This window comes from Pan paniscus, chromosome 12 (genome assembly GCF_029289425.2).
Source record: "Pan paniscus chromosome 12, NHGRI_mPanPan1-v2.0_pri, whole genome shotgun sequence".
In the NCBI taxonomy this organism is placed as follows: Eukaryota; Metazoa; Chordata; class Mammalia; order Primates; family Hominidae; genus Pan; species Pan paniscus.
The window spans coordinates 65,164,210-65,190,313 of record NC_073261.2 but is presented as its reverse complement, the minus strand read 5'-3'; the positions used below and the strand labels follow the sequence as shown (position 1 = coordinate 65,190,313).

At 38.8% G+C, this 26,104-nt stretch overlaps 1 protein-coding gene across 5 annotated transcripts in view; it reads right to left on the bottom strand.

Annotated features, from left to right (window-relative positions):
- USP34 (ubiquitin specific peptidase 34) overlaps nucleotides 1-26,104 on the bottom strand; it is a 283,346-nt gene that overhangs the window by 6,004 nt on the left and 251,238 nt on the right. For 3 of the 5 annotated variants that reach the window (XM_034953216.3, XM_055108352.2, XM_055108353.2), the window contains 8 exons: nucleotides 20,496-21,130; nucleotides 18,210-18,367; nucleotides 15,348-15,426; nucleotides 13,211-13,337; nucleotides 12,468-12,575; nucleotides 10,950-11,054; nucleotides 10,709-10,833; nucleotides 9,595-9,718 (listed from right to left, as the gene is read on the bottom strand). In XM_034953216.3, coding sequence (XP_034809107.1) covers nucleotides 9,595-9,718; nucleotides 10,709-10,833; nucleotides 10,950-11,054; nucleotides 12,468-12,575; nucleotides 13,211-13,337; nucleotides 15,348-15,426; nucleotides 18,210-18,367; nucleotides 20,496-21,130 — 1,461 coding nt within the window. The remainder of the gene's footprint in view (nucleotides 1-9,594; nucleotides 9,719-10,708; nucleotides 10,834-10,949; nucleotides 11,055-12,467; nucleotides 12,576-13,210; nucleotides 13,338-15,347; nucleotides 15,427-18,209; nucleotides 18,368-20,495; nucleotides 21,131-26,104) is intronic. The other 2 variants (XM_034953217.3, XM_063594927.1) reach the window with 1 other exon arrangement.

The following is a 26,104-nucleotide window of genomic DNA, read 5'->3' as shown; positions in this document are numbered from 1 at the left end:
ATCTGGCACTATGTCAGAGAGTGCTATTTGGAACCTCTATGAATTTACTTCTCCACTTCTTGACTATTCCAGATGTAAAATATGTCACTAAGATGTGTGCCCCTATCCTCTGTCATCCTATCTCTGAAAGTACAGAAGCTTCATTACCACAGTCCTAAATGAATTTCCCATCTTCCACATCCCCTAGGGTCCCCAGGGCAAGTATAATCATGGAGAAGAAGAAATATAACACAGACCATCCTCTTCCAGTTAAGAAAAGACTGAGTTAGACAAGGAGTCAGCAAACTTGTTCTGGGAAGGGCCAAATAGTGTTTGAGGCTTTGTGGCCATGCTCTGTTAACACAGCTCAACCCTGCTGAGGCAGTGTGAAGGCAGCCTTAGACAAGAGTAAGGAAATGGGTGTGGCTGTCTTTCAGTAAAACTTTACAAACACTGAAATGGGAATCTCATAATTTTCATGTCAGAAAATATTCTATATTTTAAAAAAATTAAAAAATATGAAAACTATTCTTAGCTAGCAGGTAGCCATGGTTATACAAAAACAGGCAGCATGTGGGTTGTAATTTGCCAAACCGTGGGTTAGACCAAGGACTTGAGAACATCCTACACAGGCAATTCAGGTCACTCACTCAGAACTTACCAAGAATGCCTAGGATCCCTTCCACAGGTAAGCCAATTTATTTTCCTGTCAAGATGAGTCCCTTTAGACGCAAGAGGCAAGGAAACGCTACTTCCCCTTTATCCTAACCTAATCTGGTTGGTGTTTGATACCCACCACGGTATCACCACACACATAGGTAAACAAGGACATGTCATCACATCTGTGGCTATAGGGAAGAGAGTTCCTACGTTCCCATGTTCCTGTATCCTAATTACTCATCAAAGTAGAGGAAGGGTTAGCAAACTATGGCCCTCAGGCCAAATCTGACCAATGGCCTGTTTTTATATGGACTTGTGAGCTAAGAATGGTTTTTTCTTTGAGACAGACAGTGTCTTCACTCTGTTGCCCAGGTTGGAGTGCAGTGGCGTGATCACAGATCAGGGGCAGCCTCGAACCGCTGTGCTCAAGTGATCCTTACACCTTAGCCTCCGTAGTAGCTAAGACTGCAGGCCGGGACAATTTTCTTAAAAAAATATTTTGGGGCCAGGCGCAGTGGCTCATGCCTGTAATCCCAACACTTTGGGAGGCCAAGGTGGGCGGATCACCTGAGGTCAGGAATTCGCAACCAGCCTGACCAACATGGAGAAACCGTCTCTAGTAAAAATACAAAACTAGCAGGGCGTGGTGGCACATCCCTGTAATCCCAGCTACTTGGGAGGCTGACGCAGGAGAATTGCTTGAACGCGGCAGGTGGAGGTTGCGGTGAGCCGAGATCGTGCCATTGCACTCCAGCCTGGACAACAAGAGTGAAACTCTGTCTCAAAAAAAAAAAAAAAAAAAAAAAAAAAGTTTTGGGCCAGGTATGGTGACTCACGCTGGTAATCCCGGCACTTTGGGAGGCCGAGGCAGGAGAATAATGAAACCCTGTCTCTACTAAAAATACAAAAATTGGCCGGGTGTGGTGGCACACACCTGTAATCCCAGCTATTCAGGAGGCTGAGGCAGGAGAACTGCTTGAACCTGTAAGGCAGAGGTTGCAGTAAGCCGAGATTGTGCAACTGTACTCCAGTCTGGGTGACAGAGCAAACTCTCTCAAAAAGTTTTGTAGAAATGGGGTCTTGCCATGTTGCCCAGGCTGGTCTCAAACTCCTGGCATAATTGATCCTCTTGCATTGGCTTTTGAAAGTGCTGGGAGTACAGGCATGAGCCATCATATCTGGCTGGCTTTTACATTTTTAAAGGATTGTTAAAAAAAAAAAAAAAATCAGCCAGGCTGGGCATGGTGGCTCATGCCTGTAACCCCAGCACTTTGGGAGGCCAAGGCAGGCAGATCATGAGGTCAGGAGTTCGAGACCAATCTGACCAACATGGTGAAACCCTGTTTCTACTAAAAATACAAAAATTAGCCAGGCGTGGTGGCACACACCTGTAATCCCAGCTACTCAGGAGGCTGAGGCAGGATAATCACTTGAACCCAGGAGGCAGAAGTTGCAATGAGACGAGATTGTGCCACTGCACTCCAGCCTGGGTGACAGAGCCAGACTCTGTCTCAAACAAAACAAAAAAACCATTAGCCAAACAAAGTATGTTACAGAGACCTTGTGGCCTGTGGAGTCTAAAATATATAGTGTCCCCTCTTTGCAAAAAGAGTCTGCTAACCCGCTAACCTCTGAACTAGAGGCTGCTCTGACATTAACCCTCTTATGGGCAAGCAGACTGTATACTGCAATTTCTCTAGTCATTTCTCCCCTACTATCCCCCCAAAGTAAAATAATCTTCAATTTTTTTTTCTTTTTTTGAGACAAGGTCTGGCTCTTATCACCCAGGCTGGAGGACAGTGGCACGATCTCAGCACTGCAACCTCCGCCTCCTGGGCTCAAGCCGTTCTCCCAGCTCAGTCTCCTGAGTAGCTGGGACTACAGGTATGCACCACCATGCACGATTTTTTTTTTTTTTTTGAGATGGAGTCTCGCTTTGTCGCACAGGCTGGAGTGCAGTGGCGCGATCTCGGCTCACTGCAGCCTCCACCTCCCGGGTTCATGCCATTCTCCTGCCCCAGCATCCCAAGTAGCTGGGACTACAGGTGCCCGCCACCATGCCTGGCTAATTTTTTTTTTTTTTTTTTGTATTTTTAGTAGAGACGGGGTTTCACTGTGTTAGCCAGGATAGTCTCGATCTCCTGACCTCGTGATCCACCCACCTTGGCCTCCCAAAGTGCTGGGATTACAGGCGTGAGCCACCGCCGGCCAATTTTTGTATTTTTTGTAGAGACGAGATTTCACCATGTTGCCCGAGCTGATCTCCCATTCGCGAGCTCAAGTGATCCGCCTGCCTTGGCCTCCCAAAGTGCTAGGATTATGGGCATGAGCCATGGCACCCAGCCCTAAACAATCTTTTTTTTTTTTTTCCTTTCTAGACAGTCTCACTCTGTTGCCCAAAGCATGTTGCAGTGGCATCGTCTTGGCTCACTGCAGCCTCGACTTTCCCAGGCTCAGATGATTCTCCCACCTCAGCCTCTCGAGTAGCCGGGACTACTGGTGTGTGCTTCCAACGCCCAGCTAATTTTTCTATTTTTTGTAGAGACAGGGTTCTGCCGTGTTGCCCAGTCTGGTCTTGAGCTCCTGGGCTCAAGTGATCCAGCTGCCTCGGTTTTACGGAGTGCTGGGATTACAGGTGTGAGTCATCACATCCAGCTAAATACAAAGCAATCTCTGTATCTATTTTCCACAACTACCAAGAAGCCAGCACTACCACGACAAACAAAAAATACCATGGAGGCCTTTTATGATCTCTAATCACTTTGAAGTGGTATTCTGTTATAAGTATCTCTATTTTACAAGTAAAGATGGAAATAGGCCAGGCGTGGTGGCTCACGCCTATAATCCCAGGACTTCGGGAGGCCAAGGTTGGTGGATCACTTGAAGTTAGGAGTTCAAGACCAGCCTGGCCAACATAGTGAAACCCCGACTCTATTTAAAAAAAAACAAAATACAAGAATTAGTTGGGCATGTAATCCCAGCTACTCAGGAGGCTGAGGCAGGAGAAATCACTTGAACCCTGGAGGCAGAGGTTGCAGTGAGCCGAAACTGTGCCACTGTACTCCAGCCTGGGGGACAGAGTGAGACTTTGTCTCAAAACAACAACAATTAAAGAAGGAAATGAACATTTTCTAGGTATGTCAGATCATTATATTAAATTTTCTCATCAATTTTGAGAGCCATCGTTTTATCCTAATTTTGCACTTCTTTTGGATGAGGAAATTAGGCTCACAGAGATTATATAATCCTCTCAAATTCATTCCAAAGTCAGTATTGATATAGTTAAGACTATAGTATACCCCAGATTTATCTGATTCCAAAGCCCATAAGCTTTTCAATGTTTTCCGCCAACTTCAGTCCATTTGTTAGCATTTTCATGATTTTCTTCACATCTGCCATCACCTGTACTATTGTTTACTTAATACTTACTTTCTCTCTTTTGAGACAGGATTTTGCTCTGTTGCCCAGACTGTAGTGCAGTGGCCCAATCACAGCTCACTGTAACCTTGAACTCCTGGGCTCAAGTGATCCTCCTGCCTCAGCCTCCTGAGTAGCTGGGACTACATGTACATGTCACCAAGCCCGCCTTCTATTTTGGTGGGGGGAACAGAGTCTCACTCTGTTGCTCAGGCTGGAGTGCAGTGGCTCCATCTCAGCTCACTGCAACCTCCACCTCCCAGGTTCAAATGGTTCTCCTGCCTCAGCCTCCCAAGCAGCTGAGACTACAGGCACGCGCCACCACGCCCAGCTAGATTTCTGTATTTTTAGTAGAGACAAAGTTTCACCATGTTGGCCAGGATGGTCTCGATCTCTTGACCTGGTGAGATCTGCCTGCCTCAGCCTCCCAAAGTGCTGGGATTACAGGTGTGAGCCACTGTGCCGGGCCGGCAGTACCAGTTTTCCATAATATTAAAATAACTTATTAAAATTACAAAACCAATGCATAATCATTACAATTAATTTAAACCTTACAGATATATTTAACCTAGAAAATGAAAGCATTCTATAATTTCATCCTTATAGAGTAAAATTCCTCTACTTTTTTCTGTACATGTACTAAGAGCGATTTTCCCCTTGTTTATAAGAATGTTTATATTCTGCATATTATTTTTACATTTTTATGTAATTCAATGAACATTCCTGTCTTATTTGTTTTCATGTCTCAATATAGGTGAACTATGGTTTACTTAACCAAGCTCCTACTGATAGACATTTGGGTTGTTTCCAGTTTTTACCCATTACAACCAAAGTGAAAATAAATATCCTCTGTATATTGGGAGGCCAAATTGCCTCCCAAATGGACTCTTGACTAGCACTCCATTATAAGATCTCTTCTTTCCCCAAACCATATGGGTATCATCTGAGCTTCACCCTATCTGATAGACTTTTTTTTTTTTTTTTAAGAGAGAGAAATAGGCTGGGTGCAGTGGTTCATGCCTGTAATCCCAGCACTTTGGGAGGCAGAGGCACATGGATCACGAGGTCAGGAGTTCGAGACCAGCCTGCCCAATATGGTGAAACCTCATCTCTAATAAAAATACAAAAATTAGCCGGGTGTGGTGGTGGGCACCTGTAGTCCCAGCTACTTGGGAGGCTGAGACAGGAGAATTGCTTGAACCCGGGAGGTGGAGGATGCAGTGAGCCAAGGTCACACCACTGCACTCCAGCCTGGGCAACAGGGTGACACTCTGTCTCAAATTGTTTGCTTTATTAGTAAGTCTGGGCAACTTCTCATGTGGTTACCAAACACTTTTTTGTGTGTAAACTGCCTATTCATGTCCTTTGCTGATTTTACTTAACGTTCTTCATCATCTTACCAAATCCTAAAAATTTGGTATATATTGGCAGTGTTGGCTGTTTATCTGTTAAGTATGCAAACATTTTCCCAATTAGCTGTTTGTGTTTTAATTCAGTTTATGGCATTTTCGCCATGTAGTATTTTCAATTTTTATGTAGTCCAAACTTTCAACTTCTTATTGTTTCTGGGTTTTGTGTCCTAGGTAGCATGGTCTTTCAAATCTCATGGTGGTATTCATGTGATGTTATGTTTTCCTTTAATATTTCAATGATTTTTTCCACAATTAAGTCCTTTTTGTTTTTTGAGACGGAGTTTCACTCTTGTCGCCCAGACTGGAGTGCAATGGCGCCATCTCGGCTCACTGCAACCTCCGCCTCCCAGGTTCAAGCGATTCTCCTGCCTCAGCCACCCGAGTAGCTGGGATTTCAAGTGCCCGCCACCACGCCCAGCTAATTTTTGTATTTTTAGTAGAGACAGGGTTTCGCCATGTAGGCTAGGCTGGTCTCGAACTCCTAACCTCAGGTGATCCACCCACCTCGGCCTCCCAAAGTGCTGGGATTATAGGCGCAAGCCACTGTGCCCTGCCCCCAATGAAGTCTTTAATCCTCCTGGTATTAATTTTGGTCTAAAGAGTGACATATTAAAGATTTGCCCCATAGACAGCTAACCAGTTATGTCACTACCACCTATTTCCCACCAATTTGAGATGTCATCTTTATCATCTACCAAGTCCTCATGTATCTTTATGTTTGTTGAGGCTATTTACCCACTGCTTTGCCTATGTATTTCTGAACCTATACTACATGGTTTTAATCATTATAGTTTACTGTTGTGAAATAAGGGAGAAAAACATCTACATTTGAAAAAAGGACAAATAAAAAATAAAAATGGTGAGAAAAGGTCTGTGATATCTTGATATTTATCTTTCTGATATTTTGAACTGTGAAGTATCTATTAAATTCTAAAAAATAAAATAAAAACTACCGTAACTTTACTAAGTATTTTACAAATCAGCAGTGCCAGTCCCTCTTACCATTGCTCTTTTTCGAGAGCTTTTTTAGGCTAAACCTGTGTGTGTGCACATGCAGAGAGACAGGGTCTCTCTCTGTTGCCCTGGCTGGAGTATAGTGGTGTGATCACAGCTCACTGCAGCTTTGACTTCCTGGGCTAAAGTGATCCTTCCACCTCAGCCTCCTGAATAGCTGGGACCATAGGTGTGTGACACCACATGTGGCTAATTAAAAAAAATGTTTTTGTAGAGAAGGGGTCTCCCCATGTTGCCCAGGCTTCTGCTGTTTTTAAGTATCAAAATACTTGCCGACACAGTTTTTTTCAGATGGCAGTTGGCAGCTTTGTTCACCCGTCCTGAATTCTCTTTCCCTTTCTTTCCGTTTCCTCCAACCCCATCCCCTCACCATCCTCACTTCAAAAATACTCCAACCCTCTTGCTTATTATTTAGTATCTGCAACTCTACTGTTCTCTGCAATTCAAATCTGTAATTATTATATATTTCTCTTTATCCTCTAACCAATCTTAAGATCTGCTCAGTTGCCCATATAAAAATTACCACAAAGACTTTTCCTCATAACTGGAAATGACTTGCAATCCATTATAGGTCTTGAGATGTTCTCACCAATGGTCACAATATTTTAATATTGTGGCCCTTGGACATGTAACCTCAACGTTCAAATGATTAAAGATATAACCAATTTAAACTTACCCTTTTCATTTCTTGTTGCCAAATATAATTTCTTGAAGAAATTATACAAATTAAAATTCTCTACCAACTCTGTGTGGTCATTAATGTGGACTTTCTTTTCTCAAGCCCTTTCCTGGGCCTCTCCTTGGAAACAGTCATTCGGTCAGCTCAAACTGTGGGACACAACTCTTTCCATTTATAGGAGGCATTAATGATAGGACTGTTTTTAGGAAACAATAGGAAAGTTCTTAGGTCTTTGTCTAAGACCTAAGAACTTTGTATCTAAGACAATGTCCAATTTTCTGTATTAACCAAGAAAAATTTTTTTCTTGCTCAATTTGTGGAGGTTTTGATTTATATTTAATGCTGTGCCACCAGTCACATTTGGCTATTTAAATTTATTTTGGTTAAAATTAAAGTAAAAATTCAGTTCCTTAGTCACATTTCAAGTTCTCAACACTCACAAATGATGGGCTATTGACTACTGTGCATGGTGGTACAGTCAAAGAATATTTCCATCCTCATAGAAAGTTCTTTTTTTTTTTTTTTTTTTTGAGACTGGGTCTCGCTCTGTCACCAGGCTGGAGTGCAGTGGCTTGATCTCGGCTCACGGCAACCTCCGCCTCCCAGGTTCAAGCAATTCTCTGGCCTCTCAGTCTCCCAAGTAGCTGAAACTACAGGCGCGTACCACCATGCCTAATTTTTTTATTTTTAGTAGAGACATTTCACCATGTTGGCCAGGATGGTCTCGATCTCTTGACCTCGTGATCCGCCCGCCTTGGCCTCCCAAAGTGCTGGGATTACAAGCGTGAGCCACCACGTCCGGCCCTTATAGAAAGTTCTATAAAATAGTGCTTATAGAGAACTAAACCCTATGAGGCAACATTGATAGTGCTTCATGGTTATAAAAGTGATAAGACTATAAACATCACAAAAGTTGATTCAGCTGATGTGACGGCAAGTATTCTTTCCTTTCTTCCATTTCTCCACCATGTTTAATTCCCCTGAAAGTGTGCACTTGGGTTGACAAGACAACCCAAAACAGGGTAGAACATTCAATATTTGGTTAAAGCTGTCCGAGTAGCTAGAATAGTTCCTCACGTAACTTTTAGTATAAATTATATGAACACAATTACCAAAAATTTTTTAAAAAGTGTTTTTATAATTCCCCTTCTTTATATGGGAGCAAGGCTGTACTACTAGAACTCCTGGATATTTTCTTACACCTGATTACTGCCAATGATGGGTTTTGGCCTTTTACCAAGTACCATGACCCAGGTGCATAATCCTGAAACGGCCAATCTGAATATATTCTCATCCCCCTACATCTTGGCATTCCAGCCATCCATATATAAAACCAGCTAATAATACCAGGTTACCAGGAACCAGCTTTCAAATCTAAAAATGCTCTAATCACTTGCCAATAAGTTGGTTTTGCTGAAGTGGAATTATCCCTGACAGCTGTTACCACTTTCTTCTTCTTGGATAATGAATTCTAAGGTAGGGTCACATCTTCTGCCCTACCTGGAATGTATCAAAACCTTTTCCATAGGAAGGAGAGGGCTACGACTGATGAGGGGCACAAAGAAGGACTTGCAGGGTATGGCAATATTTTATTTCTTGATCTGGGTAGTAGTTCCGCAAGTATTTCACGTCCCACTCTGAAAACTATAGAACATTGGAGAGGATCCTGGCCCATCCCTAATGAAGTCAAGAGGGAGGACACAGACGCCTAGAACTCTGGAAGTCCTGAGATAGAGGACCTCTGGAGGAGAGCTGCATGTCTCCGAAAAACTTATCAGCTATAGGAATGTTACCCAAAGGGAGCAGTTCTCTAACAGCTCTTAGGCACATTACTGCAGAGACAATATTACTAAAGATATTCGAGACCCCCCGCCACATAATTCACTGATGGTTTTGTTTTCTATTTCTCATCATCTCCGTTTTCAAGTTTCTCTTCTTCTCACTCACCTATTTTATGAGACTTACCTCCTAATTACTCATATATGCACCTCTGCTTCACACTGGCAAGCCCACTGCTCTTGCCATTGCCAGCTCCAAAGCACAGCTGGCACTATAGATCTCGTCGCACCCTCAAGAGCAGGGCTGGGGAGTCCACCTCTACGCCTGCCTCCCTAAGCAGAGCAGTTTTGTTTTTTGTTTTCAGAATCTGCTGGGCAGATGGTGGAGGATGTGGGCTTCTATGTACAGAAGTGATCAGCCCTACTCCACACTCCTTTATAGGCCAGCTGAAACTCTGGGCAGAACTTTTCAATGGAAACCAGTAAGTTGGTGTTTTCTTAATGAAAATTAAAATGTTCCCAAGAATATTAATATTTTTAAACATTCACTTTAAAAAAAGAAAAAAAGGATTGTCTCATAATTTTTCTCCCCTTCCTGAATGACTAGGGGCTTAAAATAATTCAGTGGAATTTACTGCTCATCTTTTATACTTACTCAGCTTAACTAATGTTTCAGTAAATTTTTCACAGTTGATTGCAACTCGGCATAATAGATGGATGAACTGATGATAAGAAAAGAAGTAGTCTAGCAGCATACGATCATAAACGTCATCTTTGCCCTGAAGGTTAAAGATGATAAAATGGTTGCACTTAAATTGTATAATAAAGAGCATATTTTGTGCAAATGTAATAAGTTTAACTAAAAAGCTGATTCAATATTTATATTCTATAAGAACCTAGTTTTAAAATCCAAATTTCTAGTAATGTTATGATCTTAATTGTCGTAAGTTTATTTTCAGTGTGCAAATGCTATGAATTAAAATTACCCATTATTTCTATATACTTTAATAAAGTAAAATTACTGTAGGATTTTAAAATGTGACACTTTAGCTCTACAGACATATCAAGAAAAATGAATTAAGTTTGACTTTTGAAATAGATTCCAAGTTATTCCTGTAATGTTAATTATTTTAAATATTTTATCTTATAAGAACTTCTCAAGTATACTGAAAATCCGAAGATGGCAAGCAAGGCAGAGTGTGAATGAAGTGTGGGTAAAGAAAGATAAAGGGAAAAATTGTTTTTAAAAAAGTTGAAACTAAGATAAATTATCCTGTATCAATGTACCTTGTCTCTATAATTTAGAATTGGCATTGTTTTAGAATATGAGTTAGAAGAAAGGAACCAGACTAAAAATGATGACAAATCTATCAATCAATATTATGCTTAGGTCAAAGGAATATAATTTAAGGGAAGTAGAAGTCGTCATTGATTATATGGCCAAATTAAAAAAAAAAACAGTACCTAATGACTTTTCAAATTTAGATATATGACCCAGTTATAATTTAGCCTAGTGACAAATATTAAGACTTACTATTAAGGTAATTTTTGAGGGGGAAAAAAACCTTACTACTTGTGCTTATTGTTGATTTTTGCAAATGTTCAACCAACATTTCAGAGCACTAAAAGGAAAAAGTCCAAATGAATCTAATCTTCTTAGGATCCACAAAATTGGTCACTTAAGTCTAACCTATTCATAACTGCCAGGGGAAAAATTTCAAATTACTTTGTACTATAGCAACAGGGATTTTCCTGGCATCCCAACATACCTTACTGGTTTCCACCATTGTGGGCAAGAGGCACATATTGAGTTCAGGGCGCGGAGGCCGAATATTGCTTTTCCCTCCTATTAGCTTGATATTTTCTCGACAAGGGAAATAAGGTCCAAGAGACACTAAGATATTAAAAGTGTACAGTAAGAATAAATGGAAAAAATAAATCTCCATGCTTCAGTGTGCAGAACGATTAAATGCGAACCATATTGAAGTACTGTGCTAGATAAATACGTACTTGGTATATTACTGTGATGGTAAGTACAATGGTTGTGTTGTAGAAAGGGAACCAGAGTATGAAGAAAATCATGGGGACTCAAAAGTACAAGTTCCTTGAGGACATCTGAAAATAAAAACAAAGTTTGGGTAGCAAAAAATTAGAGTTATATCTGCCTGCTACTTTCCATCTTACAAATCCTATGATTGCCTCACTACAACCAGTTTAATGAGTCTAAAACTAAGCTCATGACATGAGTAGAAATTCTGTCTTATGCTCAATCAAGTTTAGATCAACAGAGTTATTAACGACAATAGGGCATCATTTGGAAACAAAAGATTAAAACACTATTTATTGGTATTTTGTTTAAGTATGAGATATTTTCTGGCAACATACAGTGAGGGATTTTTTTTTGGTCTCCCAGGCTGGAGTGCAGTGGTGCAATCAGCTCACTACAGCCTTGAGCTCCTGGGTGCAAGTGATCCTCCTGCCTCAGGCTCCCAAGTAGCTGAAACTACAGGCACGCACCACCACACCCAGCTATTTTTTTTGTTTGTTTTTGTAGAGATGAGGTCTTGCTATGTTGCCCAGACTGCTTTTGAATTCCTGGTCTCGAGCAATCCCCTCCTGCCTAGACCTCCCGAATTGCATGGATTACAGCCATGAGCCAGCCCAGATTATTTAATGTACGTTGATTATGTGTCTCATAAAATCAACCAAAACAGCTTAGAAAGAAAACTAAGGTTCAAAGTTCTTTTGCTTTGAGGGATAATCCTTAATCTACTTTTAATGTTTTACGATGCTGGCTGGACTGATTCTCAATCTCCAATCACACAGGAAGGAATAAATCTCACAATGACAGGCTATAGGCAGTTTCTGGTGATCATAGGTTACTGCTTGCGTGCCCTTCCCCTCTTGCTAGAGAAGTAATTACACAGAACGTCAAGACGGACTGCTTATATATGACAGCCAGTTAGTTATCCATGCTATTTTGAGAAAGTGTAAAATAGTTACGGTCTCTCGAGAAGTTTCTAATGTAGTGAAAAAAAAATCACTATAAATTTATAATGGGTGTCTTTTAAAAGCCACAAATTAGCATTTTATTATAAATATGCAATCAGTAAAAAGATGCAATACTCAGAGCCTAAGGACAGCTACTGAGAAGTATCTTTAGGCAAAAGAACTCACAGTGAAATAAGTACTCTTATCCTTTAGAATGTCAGTTCTACCTTGTAAACATTTATATGGTTCAACCTTGCTTACATAGGATCAGAAGATTTTAGAGCTGGAGGAAGCTAGAGATGAACTAAGGTCGGGGAGACTGTATACATTAAGTAATCTGCCCATTATCATGTGGGTAATGTAATTATGAGCCAGTTAAGAAATTTTCTTTATTTTCTTAGGACCTGCTAGCTAGTGTGAGTTACACATAAAAAGCACAAGTATCTTTCAAACACTACAGGCTTAACATCATGGAAAAACTCACAACAATGTTCTTCCACTAGGTTATTACAAGGGTGAATTTTTCAAGTAACTTACCTATACAGGCATTTCTAAGTTCTGGAGGACTATAGGAATTAAGAAGAGTTAACAGTTTATGGGCAAATTCAATTCGCTCCTGCCACTGGATTAATGCTTGTTTCACATCTGCAAATATAAAAGCACATATAAATATGCCATCTGAGATCAAACTTCCTCACAAATGTTTTCTACTGTAAACTACAGAATGCTAATGCTAGAAATTCAGATTAATTACAAAAACATCTTCAGTGAAAGCTAAGTCATTTTCATGAGATGATTACTACTAATGTTAAACCTGCTAGATTTCTTAAAGAACATATTTCATTGATAATATGTCCCACTTTCTAGGAATGTATATGAAGAAGTTCAGAGTTCACAGTATCTTATAGGGACATAAGACAGGTAGGTTTTATAGTAATCTCGCATGAAACTGCAAATGATCTGATCTAAGCCAAAGAAGTTTCCAGCTGGAGAATCTTTACAAAGTGCCCAGCTTGTTACTGTGTTTGGAAATGTTTTCCAATCTCTGAAATCTTGATACCTGCTTGCGTATTTTTCAGGCAGGTACAAAAACATAAAAGAGCCTTCCAGCTTTACATCAGGAGTTCATGACAAACATTTCCTGATGGTTAGCTAGCTTCAGCCTCATCTTCTGTGCATAAACTAGGATAAAAACAATTTCTCTGGGGCACATGATTTTAAAACCTTCTCTCTCTTTACTAGTAGCACTAACAAAAAATAAGAAGTAGGAATGAGCAAACCTTTTCTCTGAAGATAAGGGCGTGTAGACTTCAAAACCGAAAGAAATATTGACAGAAGTTCTACTAAATCTCCAGTCACATGGCAAGCTGTAGCTTCGTGATACATCATGTGCAAAGTGTTGAAAGACTACAAATGATTTGAAAAAATTGAAAACTTAATTTCATTTTTACTTACTGAGCCACAAAATGGTAGTACTCGTCCTCTACGATAGATGTTTTCAGACTCAGACTGTGTGTGCACATGTGTGCAAAGCAAATGTATTTGCTTTCTATCCTGAAGTTAAACTCTCTCATTAAGCTCTTTTAAACATTCCTCACCTTCAGAGCTCTGCTATTTTGTGTGTATATTCTAGTCTGAAGAAATAGTTTAATCACATTTTTTTAAAAAAGTACTTGCTCTAATAAGTCTTCAAAATTACAAAGCAGTAGGTCACAAAAGATTAGGGAGAATAGGCAACTGCTTTAACCAACTTTCCAGGGTCTCTGTCCAAAGACAATGGTAAAGTGACTGTCAGCCATACTCAAAAGAGTAGGCCTGAAAGAGGTAAAAAGAGCTGCAAAAGGTAGGAATTCATTTCCTTTATATTGGCTTGTTAAATCTTTTAATTCCTTTAACTGTATTAGCTTAATTAAGCCCTTAGTTTTTTTCCTATTTTACTATACAGCACCCTTCTTTGAATCCTCTTCGACCAGTTCACTACAGCTTACACACTGTAATACCCACAGTTCAAATGTTAAAATTCTTAGCCCAGAACCTGCAGCAGTACCTAATATGAACAATGTACTTGTACAGTATGTAACTTGTAAGCTGTGGGGACAGAAACCAGTATGTCTTGTTCACTGCTGTGTCCCTAGTACCTACCACAGTGCTTGGCACAGAGGTAGACATTTAAACATCTGTTGCATAAAAAAAATTTTTTTTTTTCTAAAAACACAACCAAAGCAGCATAAACATCTGTTGCATTTTAAAGAATGAAATTCTTACTACTCCTCTTCACCTACCTTTTTTTTTAATACTTAGCCTTCCTCAAACATAACCAATATTTCTTTGCCTCAGTGCTTATTGTCATTTATCTAAATGTTTTCCCCCTTACCTTTGCAAATCCACATTCTTCAAAGTGCAAACCTGTGCTCTTATTTTTTATTATCATTAACTGAAAAAACATCCTACCTTTGAATTCTTATGGTACTCTTGGCATGTTTATCAGACTAAAGGGCTCACGTACCTCTGGTGACTCTGCAGCCATCTCATACTTGTGGATGTTCAAGAATTATAGGAAGCATAAACAGCTGATTTTAACCCTGTAATAGTCCTTCTGGTTTCCTCTGAGGATGGTGTGAAAGGAAAATATCTTGGGCCCCTTCAAGCTGGGAACCGCTCAGGGCAAATCGGCCTCTCATACTATTCAAAGTCATCCCTCTGCTCACCCAGATAGATGCATATTCTGACTGCCTCCTTTGGAAAGACTTATCAGAAACTCAAAAGAATGCAACCATCTGTATCTCACATACCTGTGACCAGGAAGGCCCCAGAGGAAGGAGAGGCCTTGCTTTGGGTTGTCTCTGCCTTTCTGGACAGAGCTAATGTACTTCCTACATACAGACTGATGTCTCATGTCTCCCTAAAATGTATAAAATCAAGCTGTGTCCCGACCACCTTGGGCACGTGTCATCAGGACTTCCTGAGGCTGTGTCACGGGCGCGTCCTCAACCTTGGCAAAATAAACTTTCTAAATTAACTGAGACCTGTCTCAGATTTTCCGGGTTCACAATGGTAACCTCAGTTTCTATACTCTGTCAAATAAGTAGGCTTTTGGGAAATTATGTGTGCCCTTAATGAAATCACATGTATTTCATTTTTGTCCCTACAAATGAATAAAACCAGTCTATTTCAAATGGCTGTTCTAAATACAAAATGATGGGAAAAGTATGGAATTACTATGGAAAAAGAAACAGCACCCTAAAAATTATGACCTAATTATTCTTGGGATATAAATTCAGGTTTACTGATCTATATAATTAAAACCTTGCCACCTGTAAAACAGTTTACCATAAACTCTAAATGTCTATAAAATAAGTCTTGGTGAGAACATTAAAATGAGATAATATCCACAGTAAAATGCAATAGAATATTTACCTCTGTCATTAGAATCAACCCTCGATTAAATACAACAAGAAGTCTGTCTTCATCAGATTCTAATAGTATTCTGAAGGCACTAGAAGAAAACATAAAGTTCAGTTTGAGAACTCTGAATAAGAACACAACACTTAGGTGATGAAAAAATAAAAAGAAATAAAATCGTCATTTAAGCTCTCTGCTTTCCTACCTACACAAAAGAGACTGCTTCATCTGTTTCCTGGAAATGCAGCATAAGGAAATAATATTAAATAAACTCTAACAAAAAAAAGTCTATTAATATCTAATCAACTGCTAATTATCTACAATGGCAGAAGATATGGGAATATTTTTAAAGTTTCCACATAAACAATGTTGATTTTTATAATAGGCTCATCCTCTGATTGTTAAATTCTGGATAATCATAAAATTCACCCATATTATCTAAACACTCATCAGCTGGTAATTAAAAAAGAGTAATATGAAGGAAAAAAATACTAAAAATGTGTCAGCCTTGAAAATAGTTTATAAAATACAGTCATGTGCCACAAAATGAAATTGTGGTAAATGATGGATCACAAACACAATGGTGGTCCCATAAGATTATAATGGAGCTGATAAATTCCTATTAGCCTAGTGACTTCATAGCCATGGTAACATTCACAATGCATTACCCACATGTCTCTGATGACGCTGGTATAAACAAACCTGTTGTACTGCCAGTCTTGTAAGTATACCACAATTACGTACAGTATATAATACTTGATAATGTTAATAAATGACTATGTTACTGGTTTATGTATTTACTATATTATCATTATTTTACTACTTATTTCAAAAAAAGTTAAATGTAAAACAGCCTTAGACAGGCCCTACAGGAGGGATTCCAGAAGAAGGCATAATTGTCAGAGGAGATGACAGCTCTAAGCTAGTTACTGCCTCTGAAGACCTTCCAAGTGGGACAAGATGTGGAGGTGGGAGACAGAGATACTGATGATCCCAACCCTGCTAGGCCTAGCCTAATTGTGTGTGTTTATGTCTTAGTTTTTAACGAAAACATTTAAAAAGAAAAAAAATTTAAATATGAAAAGCTTATAAAGATATACTTTTGTTCAGCTATAAAATGTGTGTTTTAAGTGTTATGATAGTGTGTTTTAAGTGCTACGATAGAAGAATCAAGAAGTTAAAAAAACTTATAAAGTAAAAAAAGTTCAGTACATTAATAATGAAGAAAAAATATTTTAAAATAAATTTAGTGTAGCTTAAGTGTACAGTGTTTATAAAGTCTATAGTAGGGTTCAATAATGTCCCAGGCCTTCACATTCCCTCACCACTCATCCACTGGCTTACCTAGGGCAATTTCCAGTCTTGCAAGCACCATTCATGGTAAGTGCCCTATACAAGTGTACCATTTTCTGTCTTTTATTCCATATTTTTACTGTACCTTTTCTATGTTTAAATACGTTTAGATACACAAATACTTACCTTTCTGTTATAATTGCCTACAGTATTCAGTGTAGTAACATGCTATACAGATTTAGAGCCTAGGAACAGTTGGCTATACCATATATCCTAGGGGTGTAGCAGGCGCTACTATCTAGTTGTGTGTGAGTAGTCACTCTGATGTTTGCACAATGATGAAATAGGCTAAAAATTTATTTCTCAGAATGTAACCCTGTTGTTATGCAACACATGACTGTAATTACTCACACAGCTATATTACTGTTAACAGGTCTTCTTTCATTAGATACCAGAAAAATGTTGTTATAGACTACAACTGGAAATCCTTCTACTTTATTCCTTTCCTTTTTCAAGAAGAGTTAAGAAAGCTCCAAATCTTTTTTTTCTTTTTTTGAGACTCGCTCTGTCACCCAGGCTGGAGTACAATGGCACAATCATGGCTCACTGCAGCTTCCACCTTTTGGGCTCAAGGATCTTCCCCACCTCAGCCCCCCGAGGAGCTGGGACTACAGGTGCATGCCGTCACACCCTAATTTATTTGCTAATTTATTTATTTATATAGAGATGGGGTTTTACTATGTTGCCCAGGCTGCTCTAAATCTTTTTTGAAATAAAGCTTTAAGTAGTAAACTTTGGGAAAACAATTGTATTCAAAATTAATCCAAAATTTAAAAACAATCCCTTTAAGAAATCCGGCAAAGGCGTAGTTAATTTCCCTGTTTACTAATGAAGACTCACATTTGAAAGCTTTCCAAAGAAGACAATCTGAAATAACCTCATCTTAGATTGAGTAGCTTAAGATATTACAGTGAAGTCTTCAGTAAAGTACCATTAAAAAAAATGTGCCTAATAAAAAACAACACTTCCAAGTCTTAGATGTAATACATAGAAGAATTTAAGAAATTAGCCTGAACTTTATTTCTCGGGGAATTAAGGGTAATTTGTAGTAGTTCCTGTAACCATTCAATAACTTCTGTAGCTCTGAAAATTAGTTATAAAGACTATGTTTTATAATTTTGGCCAAGTCATATAGATCAGAAAGCCAGATAGATATATTTGGGCTAAACAGAATGCAAAATATTAACAGACTCATCCAAAGGTGCAGAAAACTTCCTGGAGGCCTCTAGAACTGAACTATCAAGCCTGAGTTAGGATAAATTGCCATAAACAAGACAATTCAAGCTTTGGGTAGAAGGCTATACATAAAGGTTCCTTTCAACCCTAAAATGATAAAACATACACAAATACAAACCAAAGCCAGACCAAAAACTGTTTAAAAGTAGTTCATGAACCTTCAAAATGTTCCAAAGTGGCTACATGCACAAATGCTTCCCCAATGTAAATGATTTATCTTTAAACATCAAAAGGATGGTCCTCATCTCACTTGAAATAAACAAGACAAAACTAAAAACATCTTTTTACCTTATTAAAGTTGTCCAGCAGGAGCGGCCATCTAAGCAACGTAAGTAACAACTTATGGTTGTTTTCTTGAACTGTTTAATATCTTCTAATTCTTCTTCTCTCATATCTGGCCTCTGAGCTATAAACAGCTGCATCAGGTTAAACAGTTCTTCTACTGCCTAAAAAAGCCAAATAAGCCATATGATCTTTTAACCCTATAGCATTTTAGAAGGTCAGTTTCTCATTTCTACGTTCATTAATCAACTCTTAAAATTATACAAATAAGCTAGATTATACTTCCATTCAGAAAGTTATAAAATTAGTAACAAATTCTATTTAAAAAATTTTGGCTGGGCGCAGTGGCTCATGCCTAGCACTTTAGGAGGCAGAGGCGGGCAGATTGCCTGAACTCAGGAGTTCGAGACCAGCCAGGGCAACATGATGAAACTCTGTCTCTACTAAAATACAAACAATAACAATAATAATAAACACTAAAAGAACTCAACAAATCTTAAAATATAAGTTTAGAAGGAGTAAAAACTGTAAGTGAATACAATTCATTTTTAGTCTTATTACTGCTTAAAGCACTACTTTTGTAACTTCAAATGTAAACCCAGAGGCATGCCACACCATCTCCTATCCACTTTTTCTTTAATTAATGAGAAATCATTACTTTGTCACAAAGATTTTAAATGCCTAAATAACCCTTAAATTAATAGTGTATATGAGGTAAACCTTTGTTCCAACATTTAAAATGCTTTTCTAGAATGATGCTCAGTTCAATTTCCTGATGAATAAAAGGTAAAAACAAATATTTTAGTAAAATCACTAGCTGTGATTTTATAGACTCATATGCACATGTCAGGAGAGGACTGCTCTTCTAACACATACTTGTCAATGAACTGAAACCCCCAGCTTCTTATTTTTCAAAGCAAAAAACTGACTCAAGTACCATTTTCATGAAAATTTCTAATAGATAAGGACATTCTACAATAAAAGACATTACATTTCACTGATGTCAAGGGCAATAAATAACATGGAGGGATAAATTCTAACTCATCTAGTACTTGTCAAAGTATATTTAATTCTGGACATCACATCTAGTAACTAGATCAAATATTATTTATGTGAATATGATAGAGACAAATTTACTGAAACTTAATAAATCCTATCCCGACCCCTTTGAAGTCAGAAAGATTGATATTTTGTATTCTTATGGCATTGGTTTTCAATTTCTTGGTACTTGTACACTCACTTTCTTTCCTGCATTGTAGGGATTCTGATTTTTTCTTTTGAGACAGAGTCTTGCTTTGTTGCCCAGGGTGCAGTACAATGTCTCAGTGCAGCCTCAACCTCCTGGGCTCAAGCGATCCTCCCACCTCAGCCTCCCAAGCAGCTGGGACTATAGGTGCACACCACTACTCCCAGCTAATTTTGTATTTTTTGTAGAGATGGAGTTTTGCCATGTTGCCCAGGCTGGTCTTGAACTGCTGGGCTCAAGTGATCCGCCTCTGCCTCCAAAGTGCTGAAATTACAGGTGTGAGCCACTATGCCGGCCTGGGATTCTAATTTTCTCTGACTAGAAATTAGGTTATTCTTCCCAGGTGTGAGATTCTATATAACTCATTACACCATCTAGAAAAAACAAGACCGTCTATAAAGGACGGTCTATCTTTAAAGTACAGTTTACAACAGAGAATAAGAGGCAACAGTGAAAAGTTATTAACCAGGTTTGACAGCTTTACATCGAGGGGAGGAAACTTAATATAAAACCTACAAATAAGTGTGCAGAGTAAAAGGGACCCAATTTAGACTGCATATATATGTATCTTGATTGATCTCTTAAGCATTTCATTTGTTTGGATGCAGCTTGAGAAAAAATACTGGGGAATACTAATAGTTTTAGATATAAAATTGTCTAGCTCACAGTTTACCACAGCATGTAGATTTTGCTAAGTATCTGATTTTTAAATAGCAAAGTACTCAATTCCTTAAAACTGTACCATGAAGCTGGCTTTTTTCATTAGGCACACATGAAGAATACATTTACAAAACCACAAATTAAAAAACAGGTAAGTTTTACTGGGTATGAAACTAACTTCACCCTAAGAAAAGTTATCTACACAGTTATCAATTTTATAACAACACAGCATTTTATATATGTATTTAAGAAAACAAATACACATTAAGTTCTTAAGAAAGAATGGTGAGACTATTCTATATTCTGCCACCACTTCCCACCAGGGGAAAAACAGGTATTTCCAATCTATTTGAGGATACAGATAAAAGAGTATCAATTTTACTCACTCCAGGGTATTGGCTGGCATGTGGTGTAAGATTCTTAAAGGCCCACTGGATGTTCTGGTGAGAAGCCAGTTGTCGTGTGAATGCAGGAGACTGCTCACAGCAGAGCCTCAGAATGCCATAGTAGGCTGGCAGCATCCCACGGTTAAAAAGCACCACATCCTGATCATCATGGTCAGCAAGGATGTAATTGAAGGCAATGTTCTTGGTTACCACTGGGTTCTGAACAATAAGGCGGATATTCTCTGGACAGTCAGCACAGACATTGTACCAAAATGAAAGCAAAGCCTGTTTATTGTGATTTGTAGCTATTGCTGGCTCAGAAAGTTTAGGCTGGAAAAGGTTCCACAAATCCATGAAATATGTGGAAAACATCAGCTTCTCAGTTTTGGAAATTAAACAGTAAGTCATAAAGCTAAAATAGGGCACTAGCTTTGTAGTGCCATGAACAGCAGCATCAACATAAAGTTTGGCTCTTGAGAGCAAACCAAGGAGCACGTTGTAGACCTGATGTAGGACTACTGTTGTGTCTGGACTGAGTGGAAGGTCACGGGTTGGGATGTGCAAAGACCTTGTTGACCGGAACATCTGACGGAATGAATTGCTTGGTATAAGGGACACCAGAAGATAAGCTGCAGCTATAAAATGTAAAACAAAACTGTCAGATCCTTGTAAGATATAAAATAGACTGAACAGCAGTCATTAATCACAAAGCCACTGTTCCCTTTAATAATTAAAATGAATAAAAAGGGACATGAACATCTCTTTTAGTATCTTTCTGCTTTCCCCTTGGCCCCACAAAAAGATCCCAAGAGGTGATAAAAATAGATACCTTCTATTCTGCCATTGTTATTTTTGAAGTGGCAATAATTTTTAAGCCACTTTTCTTTAGCTTGCCTAAGATGCAGAATTTTCCCACTTTATCTTTTATTTCTTCTCAGGAAGTAGTATGATTTAACAAAGGGAACCCAGCATTTGCAGTCAGAAGACCTACCAAAAGGTACCTGAGGAGGTCAAATCATTCAATGTTCTACAGTCTTAGTTTTCTTCTTAATTGAAAAATAATGATAATTTACTTTGTTATAACATACAGATATGGTAAAATATACTTGTTATAAAGAAAGAAATAGATATACATAAAAGTTCAATATATAAGATTACATATATGCTAATTATAGAACATTAACTTTGGAAAATCTTTAAAAGTCTTCTAAGGCTAACCTTACACCAAAGGAAAGAACTGGGTGTTAAATTGTAACCAGATAATATATATTTAAGTTATAAAGAAAGAATGAGATATACATAAAAGTCCTATTTGATTACATATATGCTAATTACAGAACATTAACTTTGGAAAATCTTTAAAAGTCTTTTAAGGCTAAACTTACACCCAAGGAAAGAACTTGGTGTTAAACTTATTAAGCCTATGTTATAATGCTGAGGAGTTAGTGACTTATTAGTTGCGCTAACCTATAAAAGCAGTTACTATCAACAAAGCATTGACCTAGGTGCTGTATAAACTTCTCATTTAATCCTCACAATGACCCTGGATGGAGCTAACAGTGCTCTGGAAAATCTGAATCTTGGAGAAGCAAAGACCAAGGTCACACAGATAAAGAGGTGGAGGCTAGATTTTGCCTTGAGAAACAATGATGATGATAATGATAATGGTAAAACAATAACAGTAATAACTATAATAAGAATTGTGAGCCTTTACCGAATGTATACTACTTGACGTCATAACTTTATGTGGCAGGCATTGCATTTATTATCCCCACTTTCACTCAGGCTTACAACAATGGGACTATCTCAGCTTACACAGCTAGTGGCCAGAGCTGGGATTCAAATCCAGCCAATCAGATTCACAGGCTAATAATGCTCCTAACATTCACTATGGAACCTCCTCAAGACTCTCTAATGTCTGAGTTTGGGTTCTTTTCAGGACAACCATTATTTGTCTCCCCCTATTCTAACTATAAATTGATAATTTCCATTGTATTGTCAAAGCAAACAAAGTTAGGGTTTCTAAAATTAATTTTAGTTTATTTTACAAATTTATTTCCAAATTAAACTTTGTGCACAATACTCCATTTTCTAGATATTTCTTTACCTATATACTAGTCTGCTTAGTCAGAATTTTTAAGACTCAGTTTGTTATGTGTTTCAAATATAAAAACCTGGCATGTAGGTATCATCCTGATCAATTTTTGCATAAAACTTCAATCAAGAAAAGTAATTTACGATTTTAAAAAGCCATTTGGTGGCTGGGTGCGGTGGCTCATGCCTGTAATCCCAGCATTTTGGGAGGCCGAGGCGGGCGGATCACGAGGTCAGGAGCTCGAGATCATCCTGGCTAATATGGTGAAACCCCATCTCTACTAAAAATACAAAAAATTAGCCAGGCGTGGTGGTGAGCGCCTGTAGTCCCAGCTACTCGGGAGGCTGAGGCAGGAGAATGGTGTGAACCCGGGAGGCAGAGCTTGCAGTAAGCCGAAATTGCACCACTGCACTCCAGCCTGGGTGACTGAGTGAGACTCCATCTCAAAAAACAACAAAAAACAAAAAACAAAAAAACCATTTGGCTGGGTACGGTGACTCATCCCTGTAATCCCAGCACTTTCAGAGGCGAAGGCGGGCAGATCATCTGAGGTCAGGAGTTCAAGACCAGCCTGGCCAACATGGTGAAACCCATCTCTACTACGAATACAAAAATTAGCTGGGTGTGGTGGCGGGTGCCTGTAATCCCAGCTACTCAGGAGGCTGAGGCACAAGAATCACTTTAACTCCGGAGGTGGAGGCTGCAGTGAGCTGAGATTGCAGCACTACATCCCAGCCTGGGCGATGGGGCAAGACTCCATCTCAAAAAAAAAAAAAAGTCATTTGGTGTGAGTTATATACTTTCACCTCAACATTTCTTTGAGTTATTTTTTTGGACACATAAGGTTGGAAAAGCTCTACTAAGACCACAGACCTACCACCGAGATTCTACAATTAACATTTCACTTTGCTTTATCACATACCTAACCACCTCTTCTTTTCCTATAAAAGCTACTTGCTTTTAAATAAAAAGGAAGTTCTGCTTCAGAAAAAAACACGACTTTTAAATTATGTTTTTCTTTAAGAACAGACAGGAAGGTTAATTTGGAAGAACAGGCCATCTAGCCATTTGGTTAACTGCCTTCCTATAACTTAAGAGTCCTGGATCTAGTTGTATGCTACAAAAAACGTTAAGTCTACTTCCATGTCTATATGGCAACTCTAAGACACTAATGTCTCAATTTTTCTTTTCTCTATATTAAAAGTTCTCATTTATTTTGTTGTATTTAGAAGTATTTCTATGAAGCTTTTCTTTTATACATGTTATTTTAATTCTTATTCTAAGTTATACTAATTCTATTCAACTATTTGGACTCTTATCAAGTTACAGCAAAAGCACTTTTTCATATTACTACATAGTCTTCACTACTGTAATTTTAACATGATGCATTGTAACAATGTTTCCCAACTGAAGAGTTTAAAATTTTTCACTACTAAAAATCATGCTGTTGGGCATCCACATACTTACACTAGAATCCCTAAAACAGTATTACTGAGATTAAAAGGGCAAACCAGCCGGGCACAGTGGCTCACGCCTATAATCCAGCACTTTGGGAGGCCGAGGTGGGTGGATCACGAGGTCAGGAGTTTGAGACCAGCCTGACCAATATGGTGAAACCCCGTCTGTACTAAAAATACAAAAAAATTAGCCAGGCATGGTGGTGGGTGCCTGTAATCCCAGCTACTCAGGAGGCTGAGACAGGAGAACTGCTTGAACCCGGGAGGCGGAGGTTGCAGTGAGCCGAGATCATGCCACTACACTCCAGCCTGGACCACAGAGCAAGACTCCATCTCGAAAGAAAATAAATAAGAAAATAAAAATAAATAAATAAAAGGATATATAATTTTTAAGAATCTTGGTAAAGATCTGTTAAACTGCCTTTCATAAGAGTAATATTAAACAATGCCACTGCAATGTACAAGAATGCCATTTCCTCAGCACTGTCAACAGTATTAGGCATAATAGCTGGCTGAAAAACCTTTTTGGGGGTTCAGCATAGTGTTTTTTTTTGTTGGTTTTATGGTCAGGGGTCAAGACATGAATGCCAACTGGCACACATCTCTTTGTTAAGAGTGCACAGCTCTCACATAGCTCTTGGCTGTGTGCTCTTACAGAGATCCTATTATGGTGGGGTTAACTAAACTTCCAGGGGGAAAAAAAAAAAAAAAGGCCCATGAGCAGAGTGCCCATGCCAATCCATGTGTTCACACCACTGAAAGGTGCTTCTCTCAAATAAACCTTTTATTTTAGAATAAGCAGAACAATTTCGATACACCCACCTCACCTAGTTTCCCCCACAGTTAACACTATTATGATGGTACATTTGTTGTGACTAAGGAAGCAACACAGGTACATTACTACTAACCAAACTCTCCACTTTAGATTTCACTTGTTTTGCCCTATTGTCCTTTTTTTTGTTCCAGGATCCCATCTAGTATACATTACAGCTAGTCATTATGTCTTCTTAACTTCCTCTTGGCTGTGACAGTTTCTTAGATTTTCCTTGTTTCTAATGACCTTTACAGTTTCAAGGAATACTGGTCGGGTATTTCATAGAATGTCCCTCAATCTGAGTTTCTCTGATGTGTGTCATGGTTAGATTCAGGTTATAGGTTTTTGGAAGGAAGACCACAAGAGATGAAGTGCCCTTTGCCATCACGCCATATCAAGGGTACACACTATCAACCTCATTGATTACCAATGATGTTAACCTTTATCACCCGGCTGAGTTGTATTGTAAAGTTTCTTCACTGTAAAGTTACTTCCTCCACACCCCATTCCTTGGAAGAAAGTCACTAAGCTCATACTCAATGAGTGAGGAATTAAGCTCCACCTCCTGGGGAGATGTGTACATATATTATATGGAATTCTTTTGTATGGGAGATTTGTTTACTCTCCATTTATTTATTCAATCATTTATTTCTACTAAGTATGGACTCATGAATATTTATTTTATCCTTGGGGTTATAATCCAGTGCTATGTTATTTTGTTACTCAAACTGTTCCGGCTTTGGCCATTGGGAGTTCTTTCAGGTTAGCTCTGTGTTTCTCTGACATACACCCACCATTTTGATTTTTGAGTACTTTCACTTTTTGAGACTATAGGATATTCCACACACATCTTGTATATTCCCTGCCCCAGCCCTAAAATCAGTGATTTCTCCTAGGAGCCATGAATTCTTTTACTGGAGAATGGTGTTCTGAATCCAACATCTGGGCCAGGTGCAGTGGCTCACACCTGTAATCCCAACACTTTGGGAGGCAGAGGTGGGCGGATCACTTGAGGTCAGGAGATCAAGACCAGCCTGGCCAACATGGTAAAACCCTGTCTCTACTAAAAATACAAAAATTAGCTGAGTGTGGTGGCGTGTACCTGTTATCTGAGCTACTCAGGAGGCTGAGGTGAAAGAATCAGTTGAATTCAACAGGCAGAGGTTGCAGTGTGCTCAGATTGCACCACTGCACTCCAGCCTGAGCAACAGAGTAAGACTCTGTCTCAAAAAAAAAAAAAAAA